Source organism: Myotis myotis, unplaced genomic scaffold, assembly GCF_014108235.1.
Source record: "Myotis myotis isolate mMyoMyo1 unplaced genomic scaffold, mMyoMyo1.p scaffold_m19_p_20, whole genome shotgun sequence".
Classification (NCBI taxonomy): domain Eukaryota; kingdom Metazoa; phylum Chordata; class Mammalia; order Chiroptera; family Vespertilionidae; genus Myotis; species Myotis myotis.
In genome coordinates, this window is record NW_023416325.1 from 24,981,479 (window position 1) to 25,002,482 (window position 21,004).

The window sequence follows — 21,004 nt, forward strand, 5'->3', positions numbered from 1 at the left end:
TATATGCAATAAAATATACAGAACCAAATACACACACTAATGTGTACAAGTGAAACTGAAGAAATCTGAATAAGATCACAGGATGACATTGACATAAAGTTCCTGGTTGTGACACCGCACTATAGTTCTGCAAAATTTTACTATAGGGAAAATGGTAGATGGGATCTGGCTGTATAAGTCCTTACAACTCCATGTGACTCCTCTATTATCTCAATACAAATTTCAATTTAAAAAAGTTATATTCTATGATTCCATTTATATGACATTCTGGAAAAGTCAAAACTATAGGGGCAGAAAACAGATTAGTGGTTGCCAGAGTGTGGAAGTCAGGGAAAGGGTTTAGGAGTACAGAATATTTTTGGGGGGGTGAAGAACTTGTATATTCTGACTGTGCTGGTGGTTACATACTGTAGTGTTTGTCAAAACTCATAAATGCATACTAAAAAGGATGAAACTTATTCTGGTTCAATTATGCCACAATAAACCTTACTTTAAACAAAGGACACTACTAAAAATCCCTCATCCTATATAATAAAAATGTAATACGCAAATTGACCAAATAGCTGAATAGCAGAATGACCATCATCCGGGACCACGCTATGACACCCACTGGTGCCAGGCCAGCCAAGGCAGGTGCTATGCGATTGGTCGGGGGCCCATGATTGCCACACAGAGGGAGGCCCAGGCCACTGGCTGGCAGGGCAATCAATCGGGGGGGGGGGGGTTTCCAGGATTGCTCTAAAGAGGGAGGCCCAGGCCACTGACCCACAGGCTGTGGCAGGTGGGCGGGGCCTCCCTCTTCTAGGGAAGCCTGTGTCCCTGGTGCCAAAGGGAAGCCGGTGCTGGCAGCCAGGGGAAACAAGGCCTACTCTTGCACGAATTTCGTGCATCGGGCCTCTAGTTATGGAATAATATTGGAGACCTATTATTATGTGAAAAAGGCAAAACATATATTGTTGTGTTATTATTTGTGCACAAAATTTGTACAATGAATAGCAATGGAAACTACAGCAGAAAACTAGTGTCAGTAGGTGCTTCAGGACCAAATACCCAAGTGGCTGCTAAGGATAAAGTGAGAGAACTTAGTTTTTGGTCTATACCCTTTTAAAAAATGGTAATCAGGTTCCATGTCCAAATAAGAATTACACAGAATAAGATAATTTAAAAACTTGAATATCTACCCCCAAATCATAAGAATATTATGGATAACTGTAAAATTTTCAAATGAAAAGAACCAGCTAATTTAATAGAAAAATAAAAAAATACCAACCCAATTCATTTTATGAAGCTAAATAACCTTCCTAACAAACCCAGAAAAAAACCAGTAGAAAAGAAAATGACAGACCAATTTTAAATATGAAACTAGATGGAAACATCCTCCCAAAACATTACGAAATTAAATTCTGCAGAGTTGAAAAGAACACAATATTTTACAACTAAGTTGAATATTCCAGAAATGTAAATATAATTCAATATCTGAAAAAGTATGATTAAAATTCAGATTAACAGAACAAAATAATATGCTTATCTGAATACACAAAGAACATTATATTTAAAAAATCATTTAAGTTAAAGAAACTGTTAGAAAAAACAGAGACAGTGACTACCTTAACTTGATGAAGGGCACCTATCAAAACCCTACAGCAAAAGTCAGATTTCATATCAAAATATTTCACATTGAAAGTTTGCAAGTAGTCCCTTTAAAGTGAGGAACAAGATAAAGACGGCCTCTTTTACTGTTCAGTTTTAATATTATACTGGAGAACTTCCTACACCTCCACCACCCCCACCCCCCAAAAAAAAAACAGAAAAAAGAGGGATAAAAATTATTTGCAGATATGACTGTCTACGTGGATCTGAAAGAAAAGTAAAGATTAACTATTCTAACCCTGGCTGGTGTGACTCAGTTGACTGGAGCATCATTTGTACTCCGAAAGGTTGTGGGTTCGATTCCCGATTAGGGCACATACCTAGCTTGTAGGTTCGATCCCCAGACAGGGGTGCATACGGGAGGCAACTGATGGATGTTTTTCTCACATCGATGTTTTCTCTCTCTCTCTCTCTCTCTCTCTCTCTCTCTCTCTCTCTCTCTCTCTCTCTCTCTCCCTCCCTCCCTCCCTCCCTCCCTCCCTCCCTCCCTCCCTCCCTCCTCTCTAAAAATCAGCACACAAAAATAAAAGCATGCTTACACACTAACAATAACCAATTAGAAAGTAGTGAATGAAACAATTATTGCTTTTAAAACAGCAACTAAATGTAGAAGATGCCTAGAAATAAATTTACCAAAAGATGTAAAAGGCCTTTGTGAGGGAACTAGAACCATTGCTAAAGGACAAAAAGGTGCTCACAGGTAAGAAGACATAACAGCTAACAGCGTCAAGATGTCAACTCTCCCAAATCAGCCAGCGGATTCAAGTAATAAACACTCAAGTTACAGTGGGATTTTTGTGGAACTGGATAAGCTAATCCTAAAATTCATAGGAAAAATGGTCTATAATGACTAAGGTATTCTGAAAACAATAATTAGGTGGGGAAACTTACTCTAATTGGGAATTCAGACTTACAGCAATTTAGCAATTCTGTAATGGCACAGGAATCGACAAATACACCATAGAACAAAACAGGGCCCTGAAACAGAACCATGTATGTATATTTGTATGTTGCAAACAAGACAATATGACAGAGGCAGCATTACAGATCAGTGGTGAATGCCGATTATCAACATGGGGGGTTGGGGGAGACAAATACTTGGATCTCTATTTGACACCACACACAAAAGTAGATCCCAGCGGGATCAAAGACACAAATGTGAAAATACTTCAAGAAAAATAATCAGATTATCTTAAGTTATCTTTCTAAAGGAAAATATTTTTTGAATAAGATGAAATAAGAATAAACCATAGAGGATTGATATTTTCTATTAAAGTTTTAGAAATTCTTTAAAAAAATACAAAGTGAAAAGATTCAATTGAAAAGCTACAGACTGAGAGACGAAATTGCAATGCATGTTGACAACCAATTATAAAATCCTACTTCATATTTTAATGGATATATAAAATATAATCAGCAGACACCAAGGATACAAATCAAGTTTTTGCCAGTGGTCACTTCTTGCAGTAAGGAACAGGACTGATAATAGAGTCCAAAGGATACTCCAACTTGATCTGCACTATTGTTCCTTTTAATTAAACAAACTTGAAGAGTAAAATATTAACATTACCAGTTCTGAACAGTGTAAACATGAGTGTTTTATTATTTCAGTATTTTTCATGATTTGATTCTAAAAAGCAAACAAAACACAAAAGATAAAGCTGGCCCCTTGCACTTGCCAAACAAAAGCTGGGGCCCGGGATCATCCCCCTGGAGACCAGGGCTTGGGCTGGTTCTCTGTGTCTTGCCTTTGCAGGTAGATTCAAATCCCCACACAGAATTCCAATCGCGATAAGGAAGGCAGCCTACCTCCCCCCTTCCTTCCCCGCCTTCCCGGCTGGGAAAGTGGCAACAAGTCAAAATAAAGCCCCAGGTAGTCAGAATGACAAAGGCTGTGCCCCAGGGGAAGCTCGCCTTTCAGAGGCTCTGGGGGCAGGAGAAAGCCCCTTTGTGTCCCCGACTGGCGACTCCGGGAAGCGAGGAGGGCGGGGCCCCGGCCCTGTGGAGGATGATGGAGCCTGGCAGCCTGGAGACGCCCAGGAGACCCCGGTCCTGGGCAGGAATGTCTCCTTGCACAGCAGGCCCTCTGTCTGCGAGGAGCATGAGGTCAGGGACACAGCACACTAGGGTTTCTCCAGCACCCCGACAAAATGAGCCTCCCTGATGGTGTCCAAATACAGGCTGCTGCCCGCTCTCCAGCGCAGGGAGACCCGATCCGCTCTATTCAGAAAAGCCATTAGTCTCCGTATTCTACAAAGCAGACCACTGTGACTACCAAAGCAGCACCTGACAAACGGCCTCCTAAACAGGAATCTCCCAGGGTACAGTGTAGGGAGCCTGGGGCTCGCAAGCCAGGTCCCAAGGAGAGCAAACCAAAGCAAGGCCTTTACAAAGTCCGTCTGGCGCGGCCACTGCTGACAGCAGCATCTCCTCCATCACATAACGTTCCCGGGAGCTACGCCTCCCAGAACTCCTCAGGAGAACATGTGAAAGTTTGAAAAATAGAGGCACCCCAAATCAACGAATTTACTTTCCGCAGGTATCCTCAAAAACACAAAGAAACCATTGAATCCCCAAAGATGCAGGTACTCTGATTTATAAAATAAAAGTTACATAGTTTCTCTTTTTCTTTTTGTCTCTCTTTAAAACTATGACTGAATATTAGTGGAGTACAAATAAGCAATTTAAATTAAAACTCTCAGAGAAAATTAAGAGATAAAGTAAACACTTTAAAATGAAGGAAAAACTGATAACTATAGGCAATGTGGACAGACATCTGATAAAGGGCAAGGCAAAAATAATAAACATATATACTGTACCAGCTCCATAAACATGAACGTCCCTTCCTCTCTAAATGATACGTTTCTACCCCATGAGAAATCAGGTCTCTAAATACCCAAAAGGAGAGCAGAGCTTCACAATGTGTCTTCTGAGGAAGCGTCAAATGCGTGGAGAAGTGCAGTGCCAATGTGCATCTCTGTAAGACACAGGCAACCTCCGGCACACACGCCTGCCTCTACTAACGTCTCACTGGGAACTGGGGCTCTGGGGCTCTCAGCTTCTCCTACATACAACCTGAAGTCTGCCCCGTGACTTCCCCACTGAACCCTTCCAATGACTTCTCACAGCTACACAGAGTCCTGGTCTCCTGGTATGTCATAGCGAGGTCTTTCATAGACCGCTCTGGTCCCTACCTCCCCCCGAGAATTATCTGCCAAACTCCTGCTTGCTTTTCATGAAATCACACAGAACCCTGCAGTTCACTACATGTGAAGAGTTACCGCGTGCTCCTGTGCCCGCACTCAGAGCTGCCTGGGTTCTTCTCTCCTAAGCATCACCAGATCAAGTCATTTTTCAGGAAGCCCTGCCTCTTCCAGCAGAGCTAAGATGTAGAGCACACGTGACTGGTACAGGGGAACCATGGTTCTTGAACTTAATTATTTCCGGAGGCTGTTCAAGAAGCCATTTGTTCATATCTGTGTGTGTGTGTGTGTGTGTGTGTGTGTGTGTATATATATATATATATATATATATATATATATATATATATATATGTATACTAGAGGCCTGGTGCACAAAAATTTGTGCACTGGCCGGGGGTGGGGGGTGTCCCTCTGCCTGGCCTGTGCCCTCTCGCAGTCTGGGACCCCTTGGGAGATAACGACCTGCTGGCTTAGGCCTGCTCCCGGGTGGCAGAGGGCAGGCCTAATCCCTAGGTGCAGCCCCTGGTCGGGCTCAGAGCAGGGCCGATTGGGGAATTGGGGCGCCACCCCATCATGGACAGAGCAGGGCGGATTGGGAGGTTGCGATGCCACTCTCAGTCACGCTCAGGGTAGGGCCGATTGGGGGATTGGGGCACCACTCCCTGTCACACTCAAGGCAGGGTCGATGGGGAGGTTGCGGCGCCACCCCGTCACGAACAGAGCAGGGCCAATCAGGGGGTTGGGGTGCTGCCCCCTGTCACTCACAGAGTAGGGCCGATAGGGGAGTTGGGGCACCGCCCCCTGTCATACACAGAGCAGGGCGGATCAGGGGGTTGGGGCGCCGCACCATCACACTCAGGGCAGGGCTGATGGGGAGGTTATGGCTCTACCCCATCACACACAGACCAGGGCCCGTGGGGGGGGGGGGGGGTTGGGGCGCAGCCTTCTATCACCCACAGAGCAGGGCCGATCAGGGGGTTGGGGCGCCGCACTCTGTCACACTCAGGGCAGGGCCGATGGGGAGGTTATGGCTCTACCCCATCACACACAGAGCAGGGCCCGTGTGGGGGGGGGGGGGTGGTTGGGGCACCACACCCTGTCACACACAGAGCCGCAGGGCGATCAGGGGGTTGGGGAGCTCCCCCCTGTCAGGCACAGAGCAGGGCTGATCAGGGGGTTGGGGCGCCTTCCCTGTCACGAACAGAGCAGGGCGGATAGGGAGGTTGTGGCCCCGCCCCCTGTCACACACAGAGCCGCAGGGCGATCAGAGGGTTTGGGTGCTGCCCCCATCACGCTGATCCCGGTGCCAGGAGGCCTCACGGCTCCGCTGATCCCGGTGCTGGGAGGCATATTACCCTTTTACTATATAGGATAGAGGCCTGGTGCACGGGTGGGGTCCGGCTGGTTTGCCCTGAAGGGTGTCCTGGATCAGGGTGGGGGTCCCGCTTGGGTGCTTGGCCAGCCTGGGTGAGGGGATGATGGCTGTTTGCAGCTGGTCACACCCCCTTCAGGGTGGGGGTCCCCACTGGGGTGCCTGGTCAGTCTGGGTGAGGGGCTGAGGGCTGTTTGCAGCTGGTCACACCCCCTTCAGGGTGGGGGTCCCCACTGGGGTGCCTGGTCAGTCTGGGTGAGGGGCTGAGGGCTGTTTTCAGGCTGGCGGGTGACTGAAGCTCCCAACCGCTCCTTTTCTTTTTTTTTAAATTCTGGGCCAGCTTTAGCTCTGAGGCTTGGCTCCAGCTCTGAGGCCTCGGCTGCTGAAAGCAGGTATCTGGTTTGTTTGAGTTCTATAATTGAAACACTGTTTCAACTCCAGTTCTGAGATCTTGGCTAGCTGAAAGCAGGTTTCCGCAGTTTGTTTAGATTCTTCTATATTTGTAACAATGTTTCAAACTGCAAGCTCAGAGGCCGGCAGCAGCAGGCGGGGAACGTTGGTTTCCTCCGTCACTGAAGCAAGCAAGCCTCATGTTCACTTCAAGCTGTCTGGCTGCCGGCCACCATCTTGGCTGGCAGTTAATTTGCATATCGTCCTGATTAGCCAATGGGAAGGGTAGCAGAGGTACAGCTAATTACCATGTTTCTCTTTTATTAGATAGGATATGATTAGACAATCATATATTGTGCATACTGTTCAACCGGATATTTCCAATACCAACCTATGTAGATATTACAATATAATTGACTATATCCCACTGACTATACTGTAACTACAAATTTGTACTTCTTAATCCTTTCACCTTTTTCATCCAGTCTCCAACCCCCCTCCACTCTGGCAACCAGGAGTTTGTTCTCTGTATGTATGTGCATGTTTCTGCTCTGTTTGTTCGTATATATTGTTCTTTAGATTCCACATATAAGCTAAATCAGATATTTATCTTTCTGTGACTCACTTATTTCCCTTAGTATAATAACCTCTAGGTCCATTCATACTGTCACAAATGGTAAAATTTCCTTAATTTTTATGGCCGAATAATATTCCATTGTATACGTGCACCACTTCTTTATCCACTTACCTGTTGATGGCGTTTTGGTTGCTTTCATATTTTGGCTACTATAAAGAACACTGCAATGAACATGAGGGTACATATATTCTTTCCAATTAGTGTTTTGGATTTCTTCAGATATATACACAGAAGTGGGATTGCTGGGTCATAGGCAGTTCCATTTTCAAATTTTGGAGGAAACTCCATGTGTTTTCTATACTGGCTGCACCAGTCTTCATTCACAGCAACAGTGCATGAGGGTTACCCTTTCTTTTCATAATCGTATGTTGTATATTGATTTATTGATGACTAGAGGCCCAGTGCATGAATTCATGCATTAGTGGGGTCCGGCCAGCCTGCTCCTGGGCGAACTCCTGGTCCAGAGGGCAATTTTCATATTACCCTTTTATTACATAGGACTAGAGACCCGGTGCATGAAAACTCATGCACTGGAGGGGGGTCCCTCAGCCTGGCCTGCTCCCTCTCACAGTGTGGGAGCCCTCAGGGGCGGGAGGTGACCCAGCAATCAGGGGAAGGTGACGCCCCATCACACCTCTGCTGCTGCCACTGCCTGCAGCACAAGCCTTGGCTGGCCCTGGTTACCTGTGCGTCAGTTGGCCCTGGGTGGCCCAGCTGCCATCCAAAGCTTACCTGCACTTCGGGCTGGCCCTGGGAGGCTGGGCAGCCAACATCTGAGGCTTACCTGCACCTCAGGCTGGCCCTGGGCAGCCAACATCTGAGGCTTACCTGCACCTCAGGCTGGCCCTGGGCAGCCGACATCTGAGGCTTGCCTGTGCCTTGGACTGGCCCTGGGCGGCTGGGGGGCTCAGGGGACTCGGGGACTCAGGAGGCAGGCACACGGAGCGGCTGCACCCACCTAGGGGTGGGCCCAGCTGTGTCGCGTGCCTGCTGCCCCGGCAGGGCTGAGGGGACTGGGCGTCGCCATTTTGTGGCTGTGGGTGCCGCCATCTTTTAGGGCATGGTGGTTAATTAGCATATTCCCTCTTTATTGGCTGTGGGTGCCACCATCTTTGTGAGGGTGAGGGTCAATTAGCATATTTCCTCTTTATTAAACAGGATAGCCATTCTAACAGGTATGAGGTGATATCTCATTGTGGTTTTAATTTGCATTTCTCTGATGATTAGTGACACTGGGCATCTTTCATTGGCCATCTGTATGTCTTCTGGGGGAAATGTCTATTCAGGGTCTCTGCCCATTTTTTTATTGAATTGTTTGGTATTTTGGTGTTGAATTGCATGAGTTCTTTATGAATTTTGGATATTAACCCCTTATCAGATGAATCATTGCAAATATCTCCTCCCAACCAGTAGGGTGTCTTTTTGTTTCCCCGAGATTTACTTTGCTGTGCAAAAACGTTTTAGTTTGTTGTAGTCCCATTTCTTTATTTTTGAGGGGTCCCCTTACCCAAGGAGATATGTCATAAAAAATACGTCTAAGAAAAATGTCAGAGATGTTACTGCCTATGCTTTCTTCTAGGACTCTTATGGTTTCAAGTCATATTTATGTTTTTAATCCATTTTGAGTTTATTTTTGTATATGGTGTAAGAAGGTGGTCTAGCTTCCTTTTTCTGCTTGTATCTGTCCAATTTTCCCAGCATCATTTATTGAATAGACTGTCTTTACCCCATTGTAAGTTCTTATTTCCTTTGTCAAATATTAAATTACCATATAGGTGTGGGTTTACTTCTGGGTTCTCTATTCTTTTCCATTGGCATATATGGTCTATTTTTATGCCACGACCATGCTGTTGTGATTACTATAGCCTTGTAATATAGTTTGATATCAGGTAGGGTGATACCTCCAATTTTGTTCTTCTGTCTTTCTTTTTTTAAAAAAGAAGATATTTTATTGATTTCAGAGAAGGGAGAGGGAGAAAGGGATAGAAACATCAATGATGAGAGAGAATCATTGATTGGCTGCCTCCTACATGCCTCCCACTGGGGATCAAGGCCACAACCCAAGCATATGCCATGAATGGGAATCAGTGACCTCCTGACTTATAGGTTGATGCTCAACCCCTGAGCCACATTTCTCAGACTGGTGGTCTTTCTGAAGATTGTTGTCTATTCATGGTCTTTAGTGGTTCCCTATAAATATTTAAATTATTTGTTCTAATTCTGTGAAAAATGCCAGCTATTTTGATACAAATTTTGTTGAACCTATAAATTGCTTTGGGTAGTATGGACATTTTAATTATATTAATTCTATCTATCCATGAGGATAATCTATACTGCCATTTATTTATTTCTTCTTCAATTTCTTACTATAGTATTATTATTATTATTATTATTATTTTTTACCTCCTTGGTACTATATTTTATAGAGGCAACTGTAAATGGGATTGTTTTCTTGGTTTCCCTTTTTTTATAGTTCATTATCCTATATAATAAAGAGGTAATATGCAAATTAACCCTCACACCCTCACAAAGACGGCTGCCCACAACCAGGCCATCAGGGGGATTAGTTAGGAATGACCAAACGACTGAACAAGCAGGCTGTGTGGGGTGACCAGGCCAGCAGGGGGTTTAGTGAGGGACGCCCAAATGACTGAACAAGCAGGCTGCGTGGGGCGACCAAGCTGGCAGGGGGGTTAGTGAGGGACGCCCAATGACTGAACAGCAGGCTGTGTGGGACGACCAGGCCAGCAGGGAGGGCAGTAAAAGGTGACCAGGCCAGTGTGTGGGGGGAGGGGCAGTTGGGGGCAATTAGGCTGGCAGGGGGAGCGGTGAGGGGTGACTAGGCTGGCAGAGGGGGGGGGCAGTTGGGGACAACCAGGCTGGCAGTGGGGGACAGTTAGGGGTGACCAGGCTGGCGGGCGGGGCAGTTAGGAGCAATCAGGCCAGCACACAGAGGCAGTGTGGGGCGATCAGGCTGGCGGGGGGGGAGGGGGGGGAGGGCTGGTTAGGGGCAACCAGTCAGGCAGACAGGTGAGCGATTAGGAGCCAGCAGTCCAGGATTGTGAGAGGAATGTCCGACTGCTGGTTTAGGCCCAATCCCTGGGATCGGTGCACAAATTTGATTCACCGGGCCTCTAGTTGGTGTATAAAAATGCAACTGATTTCTGCATATTTATTTTGTATCCTGCTACTTTACTCAAATCATTTATTAGCTCTTATAGTTTTTTGGTGGTAGAATCTTTATAGTTCTCTATATACAGTACCATCATCTGCAAATAATAATTTTTACTTCTTCCTTTTCAATTTGGATGCCTTTTCCTTTTTTTTTTTCTTTTTACTTCTTCTTGTCTGATTGTTATGGTCAGCAGTTCCAGTACTATGTTGAATAGCAGTAATGAGAGTGGACATCCTGTCTTGTTCCCTATCTCAAGGAAAATTTTTTAAATTTTGTTTTAAAGTCTATTTTGTCTGTTGTAAGCATTGCTACCCAGTTTTTTTTTTTCTTTTGTTTCCATTTGTATGAAGTATCTGTTTCCATTCGTTTACTTTCTGTTATTTTTTGTTCTGAGTTGGATATCGTGCAGGCAGTATATACATTATATATATAATTCTTATTCATTCAGTCACTGTATATATTTTGATTGGAATATTTAATCCATTTACATTGAAAGTAATTATTGACAGGTATGCACATATTGCTCTTTTATTCTATTTAAAAATATTTTTATTGATTTCAGAGAGGAAGGGAGAGAAAGAGAGATAGAAACATCAATGATGAGAGATAATTATTGATTGGCTGCCTCTTGCACGCTCCTTACTGGGAATTGGGCCCACAACCTGGGCATATGCCCTGATTGGGAATCAAACCATGACTCCTGGTTCATAAGTTAATGCTCAACCACTGAGCCACAATGGCCAGACCTTTATAATTATGTTCTTTTTTTAATTATTATTCCTTTCTTATTTTTAAAGAATTCCCTTTAACATTTACTGTAATACTGGTTTGGTGACAATGAATTCCTTTAGCTATTTCTTGTCTGGGAAGCTATTTTTTCCTTTCCATTTGGGGCCTTGCTGTGTAGATTAGTCTTGGTTGTTGGTCCTTGCTTTACATCACTCTGAGTATTTCATGCCAATCCCTTCTGGCCTGAAATGTTTCTGTTGAGAAACAAGCTGATAGTCTTATGGGAGCTCCTTTGTAGGTAACAGTCTTTCTCTTGATGCTTTTAAGATTCTTTGTCTTTAACTTTCCATTTTAATTATGATGTTGTCTTGGTGTGGCCTCTCTGGGTTCACTTTCTTTGGGACTCTGTGCTTCCTGGACTTGTGTGTCTTTTTCCTTTACCAGATCAGTGAAGATTTTTTTAGTCATTATTTATTCAAATTGGTTCTCAGTCCCTTGCTATCTATCTTCTCCTTCTGGTACCCCTATAATGTGGATGTTGTAGCACTTCATGTTGTCCTAGAGGTCCCTTGAACTATTCTCATTAGTTAAAGTTTTTCTTCCTTTTGCTTCTCTAATTTTTGCTACCTTGTTTAGTCATTCCAAATCACTGATTCCATTCTCTGCTTCATCTAATGTGCTGCTCATGCCGTCTAGTGTACTCTTAATTTCAGGTACTGTTCATTTTTGAGTGGTTATTTTTTGTGATTTCTATGTCCTTTTATATACTTTAAGTTCTTACTTAGTTCACCCATTCTTCCCCTAAGTTCCTTGACCATTCTTATAACCATTGTTTTGAACTTTGTATCTGGTAGATTGTTTGCCTCCATTTCATACAGTTTTGTTTTTTTTCCCCTAGCGATTTCTCCTGTTCTTTTATTTGGGGCGTGCTACTTTGTCTCCCCATTTTGGCTGCCTCTCTGTGTTTGTTTATGTGTATTAGGTACATCTTTTATGTCTGCCAGTCTTGATAGGCTGGCCTTCTATAGTAGGTGTCCAGTGTGGCCGATTGGCATAGTCTCTTTGATCACCAAAGTTATGTGCTCCAGGAATGCCCCTTGCATTGGTTACATGAGCCCTCCTGTTGTAGTTCAGTTTTGCTTGCTGTTGGCCCATCTCATCCATGGGTGGGGTTGACACTCAGGTTGGCTGACTATGAGGACTAACTGCAACCACAGTGAACAAACTGCTGTGCAAAAGCTGACCCCATCAAGTGGAATTAATCCCAGCAGGGTCTGTTGCCTGCAAGATCTCTCTTTGGGTGTTCTGCTTGTGAAGCCAACTCGGTCATGCTGTACTGTGGTCTGAAATGCAGAAGTGGCTGTGTTGGCTCTTGGGTGTTGTGGAAGGGACTCCAGTGCATGTCACTGTCAAATGCTGTCCTTGCATGGCCCTGGGCTACCTCTTTGGAGCTACCTACCAAGCAATCCATAGTTTGTGGCTGCCTCTGCTGGGCCTTGAGTATACAAGGGAGCAGCCAAGCTGCATACCAATGTTGATTTCCACCAGTATCAAGCCTGGGGGCAGGTCAGCAAAAGGGCCAAGGCACAGAGATATGCCTCCACCTGTGGGCCACCTGTTAGGCTTAGTCAGTGAGAGACCCTCTGGCAGTATGCAGGTTATGTGAGGTTATTCTCAGTGAATCACCGGGTAGAAACAAGTGATGTTCATGAGGCTGATACACATTCAATCTTGGTGCTAGTATTGGGCCTGAGGCCACTCAGCCAAAGTCCCAGGGTACACCAAGGCCAGTTGCCACCCACCTGAAGCCTGTGGACCTTTGTGTCTCAGGGAGTTTTCAGGGTAAGGCCAGTAGAGTTCATGAAGCTAAAACAGACCAAGATGTGGCCATGTGGAGGAAGAGCTCTGCACAGGAATGGTGGTGTCAGTCGGGGCATGTGGTGAGTGGTGAGTAGGTGAAGAAATGAATCTTCTCGAGAGCCTCCCATTAAAGTCTGTTCCACAGGCCTAGGCTGGCCACAGCCAACAAACTTCTCTGCAGGGAACAAGTGTGGCAGGGCAGAGCCACAGGTGGTCGAGACAGTAACTATTGCATCCACCCAAGCTGACGCAAATGGAGGCAGAGTGCTTGATCCAGGAAAGATGGCACCTGTGAGTTGTGTGGGAGAGGGACTCAGCACAGGGACAATGGCGGCTGTCTCTCTAGGTCTCTCCTCAAAGCCACATAACCCAATCTCTCCTTGGATGACTCATCTCCTCTGAGCCCTTTAAAAGGGGGACTGGGTTTCTAGTAGACTCCCATCTCACTCTTGCAGATGAAATTCCCACAGATTTTCAGTCAGATATTATGTGGGCTCCCTTTTTCTAGTTCTCTTGGCTGGGAAGCCCAGAGTGAGGGTAAGTCCCACCACTCCACAGGGGGACCTTTGCAGATGAGATATCCCACCTAATTCTCAACCACAACATGAGGGTGCTCTGCCCTTCCCACTAGTCTCAATGTGGCTGCTTCTGTACATCCTTGGTTCTGAGACTTCTCTTCAGCTGGTCTTCAGTTGGTTATTCAGGCTGGCTGTTCGATAATTTGGTCCTGAGAGGAGGTGAGCACACTGCTCTGATCCCTTCTTGGATCTCCAGTAGATATTAAAATGGCTTGATGGCATGTAGCTAATCAAGCACAGAGTGCTTAGGATTAGAATAAATGGGCTATCTAATTTCACGGAGAGTGAAATGTGTTTTCATTTATACAAGGAATATATGAGAGCAGGTAAGAAAAATTTTTTTAAATGTAATTGTGGGGAAGATATGTGTATAGATGTTGGGTAGTCAAAGTGGCAGACTACAGTTGATATTCTTTTTGCTGATTTGTTACTATTGAGAGAAAAGTCCCAAGATCTACCTCACTGCAGAAGCCAAAGTGGAGTAGATAATCCCTCTCCCTGTCTCTAGGGAAAAAGGATGTGAGCACATGCCTTAAATATAGCCAACCAATTGGTCATATGCATAATTCTGAAGTAAAGATCCGTATTTTCATTACTTAGGAAGAGAATCAAAATCCATGACAGAGCTGTAAGTGTCCACTGGTAAAGTCCAGAACTATCATGCCCAGATGTGACAGTAGCAGCAGAGATATATAAAACAAACCATGAGTTGAAACCTTGGCTATCCTTGCCTCCCTTGGTTCCTACCTATTTTATTTTCTCAGTATCCTCCTAATAAATTCTTCCACTGATTCAAGATTATTTCAGGGACTTTTATTCAAGAACAGCAACCAGCATAGACACATGAATGGCCTTTAGCCATCAGGAACAGAGACAATTCACTGCCCGTATATATACTGGAAGTTAAGGAAACTATAGTGGAAGACTCTGGCTCAAAGCTAGAATATTTACTTTTCTTTTAAACTAGAGGCCCCCAACTGCCCTCCCCTGCTGGCCCGGTCACCCCTAACTGCCCTCCCCTGCAGGCCATCTTGTGAAAGGCTGTAATGGTCAATTTGCATATTACCTCTTTATTATATAAGATTTTTATTGATTTCAGAGAGGGGAAGGGGGAGAGAGAGAGATAGAAACATCAATGATGAGAGAGAATCATCAATCAGCTGCCTCCAGCATGCCCCCTACTAGGGATTGAGCCCACAACCTGGGCATGTGCCCTGACCAGAAATCAAATCTTGACCTCCTGGTTCATGGGTTGACACTCAACCACTGAGCCACACCAGCTGGTCTAGAATATTTCTTTCTTTCATTAGTATGTTTGTTTGAGTCAAATGAACCTATAGATAGATAACCATTTTTTAACTAAAAAAAAATTTCATGCAGTTTAACCTAATATTTCTGGGCTGTATTCAGAGTCATGATAATATCTATTTCTCTCTACCTGGCTATTCTTAACTAATATTAAAAAGTTACCTTCTATTTCTTTTCCTTTATTGAATTAACAAAATTATACAGGTATCAGGTATATAATTACAGAATACATTATCTGTACATTGTATTGTGTGTACATCACCCCAGGTCAAGTCTCCTTCCATCACCATTTTCCCCCATATACCCTTCTCCACCTCCCTGCTGCAATCATACCACTGTCCATGTTCATGAGTTTTTTCTCTTTTTTCTTTAAATCAATCCTTTCACCCTCCAACTCAGCCCCCAACCACCATCCCTGACAGCTGTCAGCCTGCTGTCTATGAGCCTGTCTTTATTTTGTTTGTCAGTTCAGTTGTATTAAAAGGCATGGTGCTATCCATCTCTCTACCTGGCTATTCTTAGCTTAATTAATTAATTAATTATTTTAATCCTCACCTGAGGATTTTTTTTTTTCACTTTAGAGAGAGAAAGAGAAATATTCATGTGAGAGAAAAACATCAATCAATTGCCTCCCACACCTGGCCTAACCAGGGATTGAACCTGCAACCTAGCTATGTGCCCTGACTGGGAATTTGCCAGCAAACTCCTCATGTTAAATGAGATTTCATATAATTCTTAAAGTAATTAAGAAAAACATGTAACTTACGAGTACCGAGTTATAGTTACCAACACCTAGAAAACTGGAAAATTTATTTTCTTTTACCTATAATATACATGTTGCATTTCCTTTTATATTTACACAGCATTAAAGGTAGTTCCTCACCAAATAATATATAATAACTCTTTAGACACTTAAAGGTAATTATTAAGTTAGCCCTCAGCATTTCTCTTCATACTCAGCCATACTAAATTCCTTTACTATTTCCTGGAATCTGCTTTCCAGTCCTTTCTCATAGTCTCTGAACCTAGTACACATTTGCCAAATCTTCCAAATTGCAGAACTCAGTATATCCTGAAAACAGGTGAAATGTGAAAGAAGAGACCAATTTTCGGCTTATGGAATATATGCCCCCAGAGAAGATGATTAAAAAGAAGTCAATGATGTGAAGTATGAACTGGGAACCACCAGAAGCAGCCAAATACTTACGTGTGCAAGGCAGACACAACACACTGTGGAAAATGAGAGAAAATTGGTTGGCTTTCGTGTTTCTTTGTTTTTTAACCTATCACCAATCTCCTCTCAGAGGGTCCATAACAAGTTATTAGATTCCGCTCTACAAAAATAGTTAAGTTGCCACAATGCCTGCCTGCTTCAGTGCCCCTGAGCCGACGGGAGCTTTTACCTGAACGGCACTTCTTCCTGTGGAACAGCCACGTAGTAACGAATGAAAAATCTCTCCGAGTCTTCGCGCTCATCGTCGGTAACAACACTGCCATTAAGTTTGGAAACTGATGGCAATCTGTCAGTAAAACCAAAATAAAGACATTTTCAGATATTAAAAACATTTAGCTTTGGAAACAGAATTATTGACTTGAGCCATTATTCTCTTGAAAGGAACTTTTGGTGCAGCTCTGCTTGTGTACAACTACTGACAGACTAAAGGGGTATAATATAAAAGGAACCAAAATATTTAAGCTTCATTTTTGGATGAGACACTGCCCTTTTATAATCACAACTCACTATTCAAAATAACGTTTTAGGTGGCACTGTCCAACCTGAACATAATGCAAGCCACATATGTAATTTACACACAGTCTCTAAACCTAGTACACATTTGCCAAATTCCAAATCGCAGAGCTTAGTATATCCTGAAAGCAGATGCAAATGTATACTAGGTTTACCAGCCATATTTTAAAAAGTAAAAATAAAGCAGACGGAATTCATTTTAATAGTATATTGTATTTAACCCAATATATGCAGGATATAATAATTTCAACCTGTAATCAATACGAAAAAATAACTCATGAGATACTTTACATTCTCTTTTGCATACAAAGTGTTTGAAATCCAATGTGTATTTTACGCATATAGCACATTTCAATTCAGACTAGCCATATTTCAAGTGCTTAAAAGTCACACATGGCTACTGGAACCAAACTGGACAGCAGAAGTCTATAGAGTAGTCGGGACAGTTTGGTCATATACTTCAGGAACTAGCTTATTATATTTACAAAAGAGCTACGTAAAAAACACAAGACCCACAGCAGGACTTGTCCTTCCTGGAAGACAAGGATGCGGAAACTGACTTCTTCAGGGAGGTGTCATGTGCATGTCCCTGCGAGTGGCAGGGAAGCCCTGTTGGGTGTCAGTGGGTCAGACAGATCAACACTGTTTAAGATCTTCTTCCAGGGACCTTAAAGCCTACTGTTCTCTTTTCGAAACTGCTGTGATAGTGCAAAAAGGGAGCAGATCAAAGCTCCATGCCCTTCACACCTTAGCTGAACATTGCTGCTGCTAAGGTACATACAGAATAACACGCAAAGGTCATTTCAGCAGTCTGTGGGAGTCTGAGACAGGAAAGGCAGAAGATAACAAAATAGTAGCCATATCTAAGTCGACCTATATGATAATCAGAAAATACAGATGCTGCTCTCTTAAGTTTTACGCTAATGCAACAGCCTGATTTTTAGTATTTACACTTTAAATGACCACGTTAACAGAAAAAAATAAGGACAGCTGATTCTACCTACCTTTACTTCATGACCCAAGACAGAACTTCAAATATTATAAGTATCAAAAGTATAAAAGTAGAATAGATTGGTGAGGGAATTTTGCAGTGGTCTTGGCAGGCCAATTACATTTCACATTTTTCTCATCATATTGCATTCCTTTCCTTCCAGGATTTCAAACTACAAAAGCAGCTCCTTCAAGCACAGTCTGTTCACGAGTTGGATCAACTTATAATGCACTCCCTCCTAAGGAGTGTCTCATTCCTGCAATGCAATCACAAGGCCCCAGGGGAGGGAGGCAGAGGAACTGGACAACAGACCTGGCTATTACCAACTTCCTGCGCTCCTCGGTGGTGTATGGCTGCAGAAGAGGAATGCCTAACAATCTCACTTCTTCAAGTTTAGGGAATGAATTTAGTTTGTCAATGTCTTCCCAGGACTGCAAACCTAATTTGAGAAACATATTTTTTAAATAAATCCAGAAAAGTACATGAATAAGAAGATAAACATAGAAAAAAAAACTTCAGTTAATATGTGAAATATTAAAATAATCGTAAACTAGTTAGAGATCCTGAATTTTTTTAATCCAAGGAAAGAATGGAATACATTTTCACAGCATACAGACTTCCCTAGTCTCTCCTACCCCTGTGATCCCAGTGGTCAAGGAGAGAGACCTTCACTCTCCAGCATCCACTCATTTACTAATGCTCCATCTCATCGGCTTGTAAAGAGAGTCACAGGTGATTTCAGTAAGCAGGATGTATGCCATGATTACCGAAAAATGGTGATATGATAAATTTTCCCATCAAGTACAGACTCACAGAACAGGACCGTTTATTGATCAGTAGATTCTGTCAGACTCAAATGTTTTTACCTAATAAATTCTAAAATGGGGCAAGTTCAACAGATCCAGAAACTAAGTATTAACTCTCTTTCATACAGTCCTGATTTTGGGGACAGGGAAAACAAATTCAAAATTTAAAGGAAACAAAAACAAAAAACCTGAACCTTTGGGTAAGAACATGCAATAAATTAAGTTCATCTAGTCCTAAAATGAAATCCTTCCTATCGCTGTGAGTAAATATATCACCCAAGTCAATACTTGGCAGTGATTGGAAAAATATCCCTGTAACAATGAAGCTGGCTGATTTTACAACACGTTGAATCCAAGTTAGAGAATGTCATCCCTTCCTATTTCTGTCCATCTCCAATGAAGATAAAGCTAAGGAGCAATTTATGAGGACTCTGGTGCATGACCCCCCATCACAACCGTCCTCTCCCTTCAGCATGGCATTTCCATCCAGGAGGAAGAATGGAGTTAGCTCAAGGGGTGTCAGTTATGAAACTAACAGCTTCATTATGCAAAATACTAGTTTTTAAAACTTAGTTCTCACCCTTATACCTTCTACAGTAAATTCAACTGTTTATATTTTTTCTGTTGTAGGTTATTTACTTTAAGTTATGTAGTTGTTTTAAGAAATAGGCTACCAGTAAAAGACAATGTCATGAGAATGAAAAGAAAAGCCACAGACAGGGAGAATATATGTGCTAAAACATATCTGATAAAGGATCGTTACCCTATAAAATACACTAAGAACTCTTAAAACTCCACAATTAAGAAAATGAACAATCTGATTAAAAAATGGGTGAGAGACCTAAACAGACACCTTACCAAAGGATATATATAGATGGCAAGTAAGTATATGAAAACATATTCAACATCATGTCATTAGGGAAGTAAAGACAGAAAAAAGGCCTTTCTTTTTATTTGCTGTGACCTTCCACAATTTATGAGAAGTACCTGGTAATTAAACCCCAAGATATTACCTCCTCTGTTTCAAACAGCCCCTCTGTTCAAACTGTGGGACAAGATAAGTACTCCCCAGGCTACATTCTTGCATCCACCTCCTCCCTGCTGTTTTCAGAACCCAGGGATAACTCCCACCAAGGAGTCTCTAATTAGTAGAAAGTTCACTTCCCCATTCCCCTTCAAAGAAGCCTCTTTTAAACTTTTCATAACTTTTGCTCTAAACTTGTTCTACAGGCCGGGGAAAAATGCTGATAAGATAGCTCCCTGGCACATCTGCTGGACTATCTTCTGGAAAGCAAATAAACTGTAACTTTTCAAGACAACCCCTCCCTTCCTTGTCACCTAGCAATGACAGCATTATTCTTTCAAAGTGGAAGCGCTTTTTGTTCCCTACCCTGTATTGACTAGCAATGCACCAGCCCTTTCCTCTCCTGGAAAGTAAAATAAACTTTCTGCATCTCTTCTTAAGCTGCAAATTCTCCCACAGCCCATCACTGGCCAAACCCTAACAGTTTGGTGGCCCGTATAGGGAGTTAACTTCTCTTCTCCTCCAACTTCTCCTTCTCCCTGGAAATTCTATCTCTTCTCTCAGTTGTGAATTCTTTCACAGCCTGCATCGCTGCCCAAATCTAACAAGGGAATTGCAAATTAAAACGACAATGAGATACCACTATGCACCTATTAGAATGGCCAAAATCAAAACCGGACACCACCAAACGCTGACAAGGATATGAAGCAATGCTCATTCATTGCAGGTACAAAATGTTACTTTGGATACAGTTTGTCAGTTTCTTACAAAACTAAACACACTCTTACCATATGATTTAGCAATTACCCTCCTTGCTATTTACCCATATGAACTGAAAATTTATATCTACAGAAAAACTGCACAGAGGCTTACAGCAGCTTTACTCATAACTGCCAAAACCTGGAAGCAACGGAGATGTATTTTAGCTTGTGAGTGGATAAATAAACTGCAGTGTATCCAGACAGTAGACCAGCACTGGTTGAGCCTCACAGGGTGTAAGTGCTAAAAATAAATAAGCTATCAAGCCATAAAAAGACATGAAGGAAGTTAAGTGAAAGAAATTAATCAGAAAAGACTACATACTGTATGATTCCAAGTACATGACATTTGGAAAAGGCAAAACTATGGAAACAGTAGAAAACATCAATGGTTGCCAGGACTGGGAATGCAGGGAAGATAAATGGGCAGAGAATAGAGGATTGTTAGAGCAGTGAGACTACTAAGTATATTATACTACAGCGGTAGGTACGTGTCATTATACATTTTCCAAACCCAGAAAATGTGTACCACCAAGAATGACCCTAATGTAAGCTAGGTGGTGATGGCGTGTAATGCAGGTTCAAATGTAACAAACGCATCACTGGTGCTGGGATGCTGAGAGTGAGGGAGGTTGTGCTTGTGTGAAGGGAGGGAGCATGCAGAAACTTTCTGTACTTTCTGCTCTATTTTGTTGTGAATCTAAACTGCTCTAAAAAATAAAGTTTGCTAATTTTTTAAAATCAGCTAAAAATATTCACTCCTGTGATACACATAA

The 21,004-nt window shown here is 42.9% G+C and overlaps 1 protein-coding gene across 2 annotated transcripts in view; it reads right to left on the reverse strand.

The window, feature by feature from the left end:
• Positions 1 to 21,004, reverse strand: part of LOC118678267 (tubulin-specific chaperone cofactor E-like protein) — a 199,848-nt gene that overhangs the window by 151,664 nt on the left and 27,180 nt on the right. For both annotated transcript variants that reach the window (XM_036353715.1, XM_036353717.1), the window contains exons 6-7: positions 17,953 to 18,079; positions 16,306 to 16,422 (exon numbers count right to left, since the gene is read on the reverse strand). In XM_036353715.1, coding sequence (XP_036209608.1) covers positions 16,306 to 16,422; positions 17,953 to 18,079 — 244 coding nt within the window. The remainder of the gene's footprint in view (positions 1 to 16,305; positions 16,423 to 17,952; positions 18,080 to 21,004) is intronic.